General features: G+C 45.1%; 1 protein-coding gene across 1 annotated transcript in view; it reads left to right on the forward strand.

Annotated features, from left to right (window-relative positions):
- The first annotated feature begins 2,264 nt into the window (after positions 1-2,264).
- Positions 2,265-14,421, forward strand: part of LOC141077905 (uncharacterized) — a 110,319-nt gene continuing 98,162 nt past the window's right edge. The window contains exons 1-5 of the mRNA XM_073564676.1: positions 2,265-2,569; positions 2,699-2,878; positions 2,962-3,085; positions 3,169-3,266; positions 3,459-3,555. Of these exons, the coding sequence (XP_073420777.1) occupies positions 2,492-2,569; positions 2,699-2,878; positions 2,962-3,085; positions 3,169-3,266; positions 3,459-3,555 (577 nt within the window). The 5' untranslated portion in view covers positions 2,265-2,491. The remainder of the gene's footprint in view (positions 2,570-2,698; positions 2,879-2,961; positions 3,086-3,168; positions 3,267-3,458; positions 3,556-14,421) is intronic.

Below are 14,421 nucleotides of genomic sequence, written 5' to 3' on the forward strand. Positions count from 1 at the left end.
CTTTCATCTGTGAAGAGCACAGGGCGCCAGTGGAGAATTTGCCAATCCTGGTGTTCTGTGGCAAATGCCAAGCGTCCTGTACAGTGTTGGGCTGTGAGCACAACCCCCATCTGTGGACGTCGGGCCCTCAGACCATCCTCATGGAGTCAGTTTCTAACCGTTTGTGCAGACACATGCACATTTGTGGCCTGCTGAAAATCATTTTGCAGGTCTCTGGCAGTGCTCCTCCTGTTCCTCCTTGCACAAAGGCGGAGGTAGCGGTCCTGCTGCTGGGTTGTTGCCCTCATATGGCTTCCTCCACATCTAGTGTACTGGCCTGTCTCCTGGTAGCACCTCCAGCCTCTGGACACTACGCTGACAGACACAGCAAACCTTCTTGCCACAGCTCGCATTGATGTGCCATCCTGGATGAGCTGCACTACCTGAGCCACTTGTGTGGGTTGTAGAGTCCGTCTCATGCTACCACCAGTGTGAAAGTGCAACCAACCTTCAAAAGTGACCAAAACATCAGCCAGAAGCATTGGTACTGAGATGTGGTCTGTGGTCCCCACCTGCAGAACCACTCCTTTATTGAGGGTGTCTTGACAATTGCCAATAATTTCCATCTGTTGTCTATTCCATTTGCACAACAGCATGTGAAATTGATTGTCAATCAGTGTTGCTTCCTAAGTGGACAGTTTGAGTTCACAGAAGTTTGATTTACTTGGAGTTATATTCTGTTGTTTAAGTGTTCCCTTTATTTTTTTGAACAGCGTATACAGATAGAGAGAGAGATTTTTTTTTCTTTGCGTTGGAGGGTCCAATTCCAGCTATTGCTGTGGGATCTGTGATTTCTATCTACTCCCCTGTGTACAGGATAATAGAGTATAATAAAGTAGTTATGGACGTGACGTAACTAACATTGTGCAGTGACTCTGCTTTCCATATAGTGATGGATATTTCTTGTTGCTGAAACTGTGATTTTTTTCCACTTTAAACCTTTTTTAAACCCCTCTGATCAGTGCGATCACACAACATACAAGCCTCTGATGGCTCCAGTGATGCCCTGTACTACTGTAGTGCCGTGTATCATCACTGCCGGTCAGTGTAATACTAACGGCCCCATACACATGAGGTCAGAGTTGGCTGAACGGTCATTTGGCAGACGGCGATCTCTCCCGACTCCCCCATACACACAAATATTCCAGCTTTCCTGTGGTCTGTATGAGAGAGTCGCCTCCAGACTCCTCTAGAGGAGGATTATCTACAGGAAGAACAAACGGATTATCCTCTGAAATTCAGGATGTCAGATCCTTCTCTGCCCTGACATCATCTGTCGGGAGGCCCCCAAATACATTATATGGTCGGCCAAACCCCCCGAAATCAGAGCTTTCATGGAACTTTAGTCTAATGTGTATGGGGCGCTATAAGGTAACTTATTGGACGCTGCCTCTGGCCCGGGCTAATAGACCTTCATACATTGCAGCCCAGACCCCATTATTAGGCATGTAAGTATCGGAGTAACTAGGGCGCCCCATACTATTGACTACTTGGAGGCAGGGGGCATTCAGCCAAACTCTGTCACACCTTCTTAGATGTCATGTTTGCTTTTCAGGGTTTTTGTTGCAGCCTCATCTGTGCCATCCCTGCGGTGTACATCTATGTTCTGGGGCCCAAAAAGATTAATTTCTTTTTAATAAATGTTTCACGTTAAAATTTATAAAATGTGTCTTCTGCTTTTTACATATTTTTTTCTTCTTACAAGAATTGTTGGAGCCAATTTTCTTTAGAAACATTTTAATATCGGCTTTTTCTGGAGTTTTTCTTGTAATATAGGAAAGCCTAAGGCCAGAAATAAACCCCATAAATCACTGTACATGGAGACTTTGGGATCAGATCATTTCTGTCCGTTTTGTGTTTGTGGAAACAAAAAATCTTTTCTAAAAGCCTCAAACTTCTGTGTGTGACTCAGAGCTGAGATCTAATGTGATGGAAGATTCCAGTGCGGGGAAGACGGGAAACCTTCATATAGACGGCCGGTGGGGATGGAGGCAGTGACCGACTCTGGCCAAATCTGTCTCTAGAGCCGTAGTAGAAGATGAAGATGTCGTCCTCATCATGAAGGAGTTATTTCTCATGTCGCGTGTAATGAATATCTCCTGCAGTATTGCTAATGCCGATTCCAGTGTCGGTAATGAGAGGAGAATTAGCGTTATGGAAGATGAGTCTATGAGGAACGTGTTCAGCTGCCGACTCCGAGGAGGAAACTGCTTGTTGTCTGTGGCCTAAATATATAGGTTTTATTAGTAGATGTCAGGGAAGAAAACTAAACCCTGTAAGATAATAAATCTCCTCATATGTTTCCCTTATTATCTCCAGTAATTGTATTATTACACAGGATTCTTATGATGTTACATCGGAAAATCTTCTTCTCATTCAGGTCTCTACAATATCGGATCCTCTCAGTGAAGATCTTCTACAGAAGAGAATTTTCCTGATTTACCCATCAAGGATGGATATGGACAGAGACAAGATGGCAGAGAGGATATTACACCTCACCCTAGAGATCCTCTTCTGTCTCACTGGAGAGGTGAGAGATTCTGATGACGTCACATTACATCATTCTTATCTATGGGAATAACAGATGGACAGAACTGGAGAGGTGAGGACTCTGGAAATGTCTGTAATGAGATTTATTAATGTGTCTCTCCATAACCAGGATTACACAGTGGTGAAGAAGATCTCTAGTGATCGCTGTCAGGACCCTGTGTCTGAGGGATGTGGAAGACCCCTGAGCCCAATCACGAGGCCTCCACCTCATCCCCTGATCCATGAGGACATCAATGACCAGAAGATCCTAGAACTCACCTACAAGATGATTGAGCTGCTGACTGGAGAGGTGACACTGCTGGGAATGCTGGGACATTATACAGTAACACTATGAAGGGATCGGGGAGATGACGGTATCATTGTATGTGTCAGGTTCCTATACGGTGTCAGGATGTCGCTGTCTATTTCTCCATGGAGGAGTGGGAGTATTTAGAAGGACACAGAGATCTGTACAAGAACGTCATAATGGAGGTTCCCCAGCTCCTCACATCACCAGGTAATAGACAGGACTAAATACACACGGCCTATAATTATCTGTATGTAGAGAATGAATTCAGTCCCTGTATGTGTTTCCTCCAGATCTATCCAGTAAGAGGACAACACCAGAGAGATGTCCCGGTCCTCTTCTTCCACAGGACTGTAACCAAGAAGATCCCAGTGCTCCTCAGGATCATCAGGTAGATGGAGAGAAGGTGTCAGGAGATCTCCCCTATGATGTGTAGACGGCTGTGAAGGTCTTGTGCTCAGTCTTGTTTTATCCACCAGTATTATATGTTTTATACTTGTGTAATGAGAACGGTGGAGATGGCAGGATTAGAGCTGATCATAGATGGGACTTCTCCATCTGTCGGTGACTTTTACAATATTAGTTTCAGGGTGAAGATCTGACCCATATTAATACTACAGAGACATATGTGAGAGACGATGAGTGGTGTAAAGAGGAGATTCCCACATATGACTACCCAGGTGAGTAGTAACCACTGAATGCAGAGAAGTCACAGATTCCTCTCAGTCACCGGCTGTGGCTGCTTTATCGGTGGTGTAGTCCGGCCATATTACCATGATCACCATTTTGCCTCTAGACCACAACATTCTCCTCCACCCAGAACTGTTCAAATGACTTTGGGCATTGAAAGCCCTTTTCTATAGAACATACGACCTGGATTAGAAGGCGCTGACCGTTACGTGCCCAGTTCTGTAACTATAAAGCCAAATGACAGCGTACGTAGAATGAGCTGACAAGATAGAAAATCACTTGAAGAAAAGTATGACGGGTCTGTAAGAGAAAGCGGTGGGTAATGATGCTGTTGGCTTCCTAGATCCCTGAGATCTTATCGGATGAATCTTCTCTCCCTTCTGTGCTGCTGAATGTCTCATGGTCCCTACAAGACCAGGTCCAGTCTTTCTGGCCAAACTTCCCTTTTATGATCGACAACAGTAAATGTGCAGTGAGGCCACGTGTGAATTTCTGTACAATAACAGAGTTTCCCTTTATCCTGACTTTTCAATTTGTGTTAAAACTACCTTATTTTTTGGACTATAAGACGCACTTTTTTCCTTCAAAAATATGGAGGAAAATGGGGGGGTGCATCTTATTATCCGGATGTATTGGCTCTGTCTGTGGTGGGGAGGTGGGGGAATGGCATCCGCAGAGCAGCGGGTCACACGAGGCTGGAGCCGGTGACTGCGGCTAACTCCTGTTCCCGCTGCTAAAGAGAAATGAATATTCACTGCATTCCACGCCCATGGGCTTTGAGGGCAATGAATATTAATTTCTCTTTAATAATAGTATCTTGATATGATTAGCCCCCAACCCCAGTCCTGGTATGCATGGCCCCATCCTTATAATTGGCCCACACCCCCATCCCCATCCACATCCTGGTATGCATGGCCGCATCAGAAATCATTAAAAAACAAACCATTACACTTACCTACCCCGCGCTCCCTTGCAGCGTTCTGCTCCGGTGTCAGCAACTGCTTTATGCTTGTAAGCAGCACATGGCAGGGATGTCACGCGCTGCTCACAAGCAGAGCACAGCTGCCAGGACTGTGCACACAAAGGGCAGTGAGTATTCTTTGCTCTTCAGTAGCGCACAGTGTCAGCCACCGGCGGTCACGTGTGCCGCTACTTAAGAGAAATGAATATTCATGAATACTCACTGTTCTCAGTGCTGCTTACAAGCAAATAGCAGTTGCTGGCACCGGAGCAGGAGGCTGCAAGGGAGCGCCGGGTAGGTAAGTGTAATGGGTTTTTTTTTTTAATGATGGGGCCATGTCTACCAGGATAGGAATGGGGGTGGGGGCCACTTATAAGGATGGGGCCCTGCATACCAAGACGAGATGGGGGCCCTGCATACCAGGTTGAGATGGAGCCATGCATACCAGGATGAGATGGGACCATGCATACCAGGATAGGCATAGGATCATTCATACCAGGATAGGAATGGGGGTGGGGGCCACTTATAAGGATGGGGCCCTGCATACCAGGACGACATGAGACCATGCATACCAGGATAGGGATGGGATCATTCATAACAGGATAGGAATGGGGGTGGGGGCCACTTATAAGGATGGGGCCCTGCATACCAGGACGAGATGGTGCCCTGCATACCAGGATGAGATGGATCCCTGCATACCAGGATAGGGATGGGACCATGAATACTAGGACAAGATGAGGGCCCTGCATACCAGGATAGGGATGAGGCGGCATGCATACTAGGATGAAATGGGGGGCCCTGCGTACCAGAATAGGGATAAGGGGGCCCTGCATACCAGGATGAGATGGGACCATGCATACCAGTATAGGGATGAGGCGGCATGCATACCAGGGTAGGGATGAGGGATCCATGCATACCAGGATAGGGATGAGGGGGTCATGCATGCCAGGGTAGAGATGAGGGATCCAAGCATACCAGGATAGGGATGAGGTGGCCATGTATATCAGAATGAGGATGAGGGGACCATATATACCAGGATATACCAGAATTGACCAAATTTTTGCTTCAATTTTTTTTCCTAATTTCTTCCTCTAAAACCTAGGTGCATCTTATGGTCCAAAAAATACGGTAATTTCAAGGAGGATTGTAATAAACTACAGGAAAAACATAATGATAATATTAAAATAATTGTTATTGAATTATAATAAATAAAAACTGAATTAATATGCAGCTGAGTCAAACTGGAGCACGTGTGGAAAATATCTGAAAAATGTATTACAGTAAATAAAGCCACAATATTCACAATAGAATAGAAAAATCCTAATACACACTGTCAGTATAAAGCACATTATATCAACTGCCCCTATCATTGTTAATATAGAGTGAATCAAATATAAAAAATATATATATTTATGAAATCACAAAAACGGAAAGTGCTGCATTGTGTGAATGTAAAGAGTGTTATAACCAAAGTGCTCTAGTGCCAAAGGTGCTATACAGAAACCAGTGCCAAAATCGCTGTGTGATAAAGTGCTCATAGTGCAAACACATCATGGTGGCATATAACTACATTGGACCTGTAATAAGTATCAGGTCCATTGGTCCCTGGCAGCACACTGTGTGATAAAGTGCTCATAGTGCAGACACATCATGGGGCATATAACTACAATGTGCCTGTAATAAGTATCAGGTCCATGGGACCCTGGCAGCACACTGTGTGATAAAGTGCTCATAGTGCAGACACATCATGGGGCATATAACTACAATGTGCCTGTAATAAGTATCAGGTCCATGGGACCCTGGCAGCACACTGTGTGATAAAGTGCTCATAGTGCAGACACATCATGGGGCATATAACTACATTGGACCTGTAATAAGTATCAGGTCCATTGGTCCCTGGCAGCACACTGTGTGATAAAGTGCTCATAGTGCAGACACATCATGGGGCATATAACTACAATGTGCCTGTAATAAGTATCAGGTCCATGGGACCCTGGCAGCACACTGTGTGATAAAGTGCTCATAGTGCAGACACATCATGGGGCATATAACTACAATGTGCCTGTAATAAGTATCAGGTCCATGGGACCCTGGCAGCACACTGTGTGATAAAGTGCTCATAGTGCAGACACATCATGGGGCATATAACTACATTGGACCTGTAATAAGTATCAGGTCCATTGGTCCCTGGCAGCACACTGTGTGATAAAGTGCTCATAGTGCAGACACATCATGGGGCATATAACTACAATGTGCCTGTAATAAGTATCAGGTCCATGGGACCCTGGCAGCACACTGTGTGATAAAGTGCTCATAGTGCAGACACATCATGGGGCATATAACTACAATGTGCCTGTAATAAGTATCAGGTCCATGGGACCCTGGCAGCACACTGTGTGATAAAGTGCTCATAGTGCAGACACATCATGGGGCATATAACTACATTGGACCTGTAATAAGTATCAGGTCCATTGGTCCCTGGCAGCACACTGTGTGATAAAGTGCTCATAGTGCAGACACATCATGGGGCATATAACTACAATGTGCCTGTAATAAGTATCAGGTCCATGGGACCCTGGCAGCACACTGTGTGATAAAGTGCTCATAGTGCAGACACATCATGGGGCATATAACTACAATGTGCCTGTAATAAGTATCAGGTCCATGGGTCCCTGGCAGCACACTGTGTGATAAAGTGCTCATAGTGCAGACACATCATGGGGCATATAACTACAATGTGCCTGTAATAAGTATCAGGTCCATGGGACCCTGGCAGCACACTGTGTGATAAAGTGCTCATAGTGCAGACACATCATGGGGCATATAACTACAATGTGCCTGTAATAAGTATCAGGTCCATGGGACCCTGGCAGCACACTGTGTGATAAAGTGCTCATAGTGCAGACACATCATGGGGCATATAACTACAATGTGCCTGTAATAAGTATCAGGTCCATGGGACCCTGGCAGCACACTGTGTGATAAAGTGCTCATAGTGCAGACACATCATGGGGCATATAACTACAATGTGCCTGTAATAAGTATCAGGTCCATGGGTCCCTGGCAGCACACTGTTTATCTCGGTGATACAAACCCATGCACTTTATCCTTCTTTACTTTTGCACTGCAGCACTTTGTACCTGATGCAATAATAGTGTTGATTAGAGTTGAGCGATACCGTCCGATACTTCAAAGTATCGGATCGGAATGGATCGGCCGATCTTAAAAAAAAAGTATCGGTATCGCCAATTCCGATACCGGAAGTCCCATTCAAGTCTATGGGACTTCCGGTATCGGAATAAGAAAAACCCTATTTTTGCCTTGTACAGCCTCTCTGGGGTCTGTACGGGCCTTTCGGGGGGCTGTGCCGGCCTGCCAGGGGGTCTGTGCAGGCTCCGGTGGTCTGTGCCGGCCTGCCGGGGGGCTGTGACGGCCTGCCGGTGGTCTGTGCAGGCTTCGGTGGGCTGTGCCGGCCTGCCGGGGGGCTGTGCCGGCCTGCCGGTGGTCTGTGCAGGCTCCGGGGGGCTGTGCCGGCCTGCCGGGGGGCTGTGCCGGCCTGCCGGTGGTCTGTGCAGGCTCCGGGGGGCTGTGCCGGCCTCCCGGTGGTCTGTGCAGGCTTCGGGGGTCTGTGCAGGCATCATCCGATGGGACTACAAGTCCCATCGGGCGATGCCTGCTACCATGACAGTGATTGACACATTAGCCAATGATGGGACAGTAGTAGTCCCATCATCCGGCTAATGTGTTGAATGTAAAAAAAAAAAAAATACATGCTACATACATGCTACATACATACAACATGCATACTACATATATACTACATGTAACATACATACTACATATATACTACATGCAACATGCATACTACATGCATGCTACATACATGCTACATACTACATACATGCTACATTCATACTACATATATACTACATGCATGCAACATACATACTACATATATACTACATGCATGCAACATACATACTACATATATACTACATGCATGCAACATACATACTACATATATACTACATGCATGCAACATACATACTACATATATACTACATGCATGCAACATACATACTACATATATACTACATGCATGCAACATACATACAACATATATAGTACATGCATGCAACATGCATACTACATATATACTACATGTAACATACATGCTACATATATACTACATGCATACTACATACATGCTACATACTACATGCATGCTACATACATACTACATGCATGCTACATACATACTACATGCATGCTACATACATACTACATGCATGCTACATACATACTACATGCTACATACATACTACATATATACTACATGCATGCTACATACATACTACATGCTACATACATACTACATACATACTGCATGCATGCTACATACATACTACATATATACTACATACATACTACATGCATGCTACATACATACTACATGCATGCTACATACATACTACATGCTACATACATACTACATACATACTACATGCATGCTACATACAATACATTCATACAATACATACATAGACATACAGTACATATAACATAGAGTAACATACTTACCAATACTTGTCACAATGTTCCCCGAAGCCATTGTCTTTTACGGAATAAATATTAACATAACAAACCACAAAAATACTCACCCATGATCCGAAGCAGTCCACGAGTGTGTCCCACGACGATCTTGGGTAGAGAACTGCAGCATCAGCTGATGCTGCCGCTCTCTACGGGCTGCAGGAATCCAATGACGGAAGGTAGGTATCCTTCCGCACTGTATTCCTCCGCCACTTAAAAAAAAAAGTCCCTAGTCTCACTTTATGCCATTGCTGTGTGGGAATTTCCCACGCAGCAATGGCATAAAGTGAGACTAGGGACTTTTTTTTTTCAAGTGGCGGAGGAATACAGTGCGGAAGGATACCTACCTTCCGTCATTGGATTCCTGCAGTCCGTAGAGAGCGGCAGCATCAGCTGATGCTGCAGTTCTCTACCCAAGATCGTCGTGGGACACACTCGTGGACTGCTTCGGATCATGGGTGAGTATTTTTGTGGTTTGTTATGTTAATATTTATTCCGTAAAAGACAATGGCTTCGGGGAACATTGTGACAAGTATTGGTAAGTATGTTACTCTATGTTATATGTACTGTATGTCTATGTATGTATTGTATGTAGCATGCATGTAGTATGTATGTAGTATATATGTGGTATGTATGTAGCATGTAGTATGTATGTAGCATGCATGTAGTATGTATGTAGTATATATGTGGTATGTATGTAGCATGTAGTATGTATGTAGCATGCATGTAGTATGTATGTAGTATATATGTGGTATGTATGTAGCATGTAGTATGTATGTAGTATGTATGTAGTATGTATGTAGCATGCATGTAGTATGTATGTAGTATGTATGTAGTATGTATATAGCATGCAGTATGTATGTAGCATGCATGTAGTATATATGTAGTATGTATGTAGCATGTAGTATGTATGTAGCATGCATGTAGTATATATGTAGTATGTATGTAGCATGTAGTATGTATGTAGCATGCATGTAGTATATATGTGGTATGTATGTAGCATGTAGCATGTATGTAGCATGCATGTAGTATATATGTGGTATGTATGTAGCATGTAGTATGTATGTAGCATGCATGTAGTATGTATGTAGTATGTATGTAGTATGTATGTGGTATGTATGTAGCATGTAGCATGCATGTAGTATGTATGTAGTATATATGTGGTATGTATGTAGCATGTAGTATGTATGTAGCATGCAGTATGTATGTAGCATGCATGTAGTATATATGTAGTATGTAGTATGTATGTAGCATGCATGTAGTATATATGTAGTATGTATGTAGCATGTAGTATGTATGTAGCATGCATGTAGTATATATGTAGTATGTATGTAGCATGTAGTATGTATGTAGCATGCATGTAGTATATATGTGGTATGTATGTAGCATGTAGTATGTATGTAGCATGCATGTAGTATGTATGTAGTATGTATGTAGTATATACCGTATATACTCGAGTATAAGTCGATCCGAGTATAAGTCGACCCCCCTAATTTTGCCACAAAAAACTGGGAGAACTTATTGACTCGAGTATAATTCTAGGGTGGGAAATGCTCCATAGATTATTCCCCCATATGGTGTCCTCAGAAGAAACTCCATAGATTATTCCCTCATATGCTGCTCCCAAAAGAATCTCCATAGATTGTTCCCTCATATGCTGCCCCCACAAGAAGCTCCAGATTATTCCCCCATATGCTGCCCCCACAAGAAGCTCCATATTGTTCCCTCATATGCTGCCCCCACAAGAAGCTCCATATTGCTCCCCCATATGCTGCCCCCATAAGAAGCTCCATATTGTTCCCTCATATGCTGCCCCCACAAGAAGCTCCATATTGTTCCCCCATATGCTGCCCCCATAAAAAGCTCCTTAGATTATTCCCTCATATGCTGCCCCCATAAGAAGCTCCTCTTAGATTATTTCCCCATGTGCTGCCGCTGCTGCTGCATGTAAAAATAAAAAAAATGACATACTCACCTCTCCGTCGCTGGGTGTCAGATTCTCACCTGTCCTGTGTCCATGACTGCTCACCGCTATCTGCACGTCATCAGTCAGTGACGTTCAGACTGCAGGGGACGCGGCGCGCATTAACCACGTCACCGCACCCTCTGTTGTCTGAAGTCACTGACCGATGACAGACAGCAGCAAGCAGCCATGGACGCAGGACAGGTGAGTATCGCTGTACTTACCCGTCCTGACGCTGTCTTGAGCCCCCAGCTTCTCCGTGCTCTCTCTTCCTGCCTTCAGCGGTCACGTGGTGCCGCTCATTAAAACTCATCAATATGCGCATATTGATGAGTTTTAATGAGCGGCACCACGTGACCGCTGAAGGCAGGAAGAGAGAGCACGGGGAGAAGCTGGGGGCTCAAGACAGCGTCAGGACGGGTAAGTATGACCTGACACATCCGCCCCCTCCGACCCCTTTGTATATGACTCGAATATAAGTCGAGAGGGGGACTTTCAGCCCAATTTTTTGGGCTGAAAATCTCGACTTATATTCGAGTATATACGGTATATATATATTTTTTTTAAACATTTAACACATTAGCCGGATGATGGGACTACTACTGTCCCATCATTGGCTAATGTGTCAATCACTGTCATGGTAGCAGGCATCGCCCGATGGGACTTGTAGTCCCATCGGACGATGCTTGCACAGACCCCCGGACATCAGCACAGCCCCCCGGCAGGCCGGCACAGCCCCCCCCGGCAGGCCGGTACAGACCCCCACAGGGTGCAGAGACCACCGGCAGGCCGGCACAGCCCCCCCGGCAGGCCGGTACAGACCCCCAGAAGGCCCGAAATGACGGCGCATCATGATGCGCACACACCGCGCATCATGATGACGTCATTTCGGCTGTCAATCAACTTTGAACTTCCGATTCCGATGCCGACTTCCGATATTGAAAAAGTCGGTATCGGAATTCCGATACTTGCGGTATCGGAATGCTCAACACTAGTGTTGTTATTATTGTTGATAATGCCTATTGTTATGAATGGGTCACCGAGAAGGAGAGCAGGTCCAGGCTAAGCCACAGAAAACCAGAGAGGTTGGTCACTAAGCAGATTGCAGACCCCTGATCCTATCCACACAACTAGCAGCAGCCGTGGAGCGTATCTACGATGATCCTAGACGCCTCGGCACAGCCATAGAGCTAACTAAGCCTAAAGCAAGAAAGGGGAAAACTAAACTGCCCCAGAGCAGACCCCAAAGGAATAGATAGCCCCCAAACATATATTGTCGGTGAGACAAGATGAAAACACAAACGCAGGTAGGAAAAATAGGCTGAGCAAACGATGGGGCCCACACTAACTAGACAGGACAGGAAAGGAAAGACACTGTCTGCAATCATGCAAAAAACCCTGCAAAACGTCTGATGCAAAAAATACTGAAGTCACACAACTTCGCCTCCCACTATATCAGCACTCTGGTATATTCTGAAAGCAGAGCAAAAAGAGACCAATCTAATGGGATAAAACAAACTGGCACAAGCAGTAATATATGGGGGGTGATTCAGCACAGCCCCAGCCGGAGCTGGCTGACCCGCACCAAGAAGAGATAGACAAAACCAGATCAAATGCAAACAGAATAGCAAATAAACCACTTAGCTGAAAATGCAGGGACAGAGCTGGAGAAATCAGACCTCAGGAGGAACAGGAAGCAAATCACCAGCAGGGATAGAGGGAGTCGGCTGTCTTAAATCCCAATCTGAAACCCCAGATCTTCAATCATCATCATCATTATCAGGTGGCAAGCCTCTGTCAATCAGATCAACTCCATTACCTCCAGTAACCACCAGAGGGAGGCCAGAAAGCGAATTCACAACAGTACCCCCCCTTGAGGAGGGGTCACCGAACCCTCATCTACGCCACCAGGCCCATCAGGATGGGCCCGGTGAAAAGCACGAACCAATCTTTCGGCATGAATGTCAGAAGCAGAGACCCAAGAATTATCCTCCTGGCCATAACCCTTCCAAGTACTGGAGTCTCCGTCTAGCCAAACTAGAATCCAATATTTTCTCTACCTCATACTCCAAATTGCCTTTAACCAATACAGGGTCAGGAGGTGCCGCCATAGGAACTACTGGCTCCACAGACCTCTTCAACAAAGATTTATGAAACACGTTATGGATCTTAAACGTACCTGGGAAAGAAACGGGATTAAGGATCTCCAAAATCTTATAAGGTCCAATGAATCTTGGCTTGAATTTTGGAGGCGCAACCTTCATAGGAATATTCTTTGAAGACAATCTAGATCACCCACTTTAAACCGGGGACCAATGGTCCTATGCCGGTTGGAAAACCGTTGGGTTCTTTCCTGAGAGTGGGACAACTTATTCACCACTTGGTCCCAAATCTGCTGCATTCTCTCTACCACAGTGTCCACACTTGGGCAGGCCTAAAATTCCACTTGCCCTGAAGAAAATCGAGGATGAAACCCAAAGTTACAGAAAAAGGGCGACATCAAAATGGCAGAACTAGCTCTATTGTTTAGCGCGAATTTGGCCAAGGGTAAAAATGAGACCCAGTCATCCTGATCAGTCATCCTGAACAGCAGGTATGAAACATCTCAAATAGGACTCCAAAGTCTGGTTTGTTCTCTCAGTCTGCCCATTGGTCTGAGGATGAAATGCAGAGGAGAAAGATAACTGAATTCCCAGTCAGGAACAAAAAGCTCTCCAAAATCTGGAAACAAACTGGACTCCTCTCAGGAATCCCGTGCAACCGAACCTCCTGTTGTAAAAACAAGGGCACCAACTCAGAAGAAGATGGCAACTTTGGGAGTGGTACAAGATGGACCATCTTAGAAAATCTATCACAAATCACCCAGATAACAGTCATTCTCTGAGAGACAGGAAGATTGGAAATAAAATCCATTGAGATATGGGTCCATGGCCTCCTGGGCACCGGCAAGGGCATCAACAACCCACTAGAACGAGAACAGGGCTTGGACCAAGAGCAAGTCCCAAAGGACTGCACAAAATTCCTGACATCATGAGATAAGGCAGGCCTCCAAAAAGACAGACTCACCAAATCTCTGGTACCAAAAATACCTGGATGACCAGCCAACACGGAGAAATGAATTTCAGACATTACTCTTTTCCTCCACTGGTCAGGGACATACAATTTTCCCTTAGGGCAATGTTCAGGTTTGTCCTCCTGAAATTCCTCCAGGGCACGTCTCAAATCAGGTGAAATAGTGGAAAGAATTACACCCTCATTTAGATGGTAGTAGGCTCGGTTACATCAAGAGAATCCGCAAAGACACTCCTAGAAAGGGCGTCCGCCTTAACATTCTTAGTG

Source organism: Dendrobates tinctorius, unplaced genomic scaffold (assembly GCF_039654945.1).
Source record: "Dendrobates tinctorius isolate UK_male_01 unplaced genomic scaffold, ASM3965494v1 ptg000470l, whole genome shotgun sequence".
Taxonomy (NCBI): Eukaryota; Metazoa; Chordata; class Amphibia; order Anura; family Dendrobatidae; genus Dendrobates; species Dendrobates tinctorius.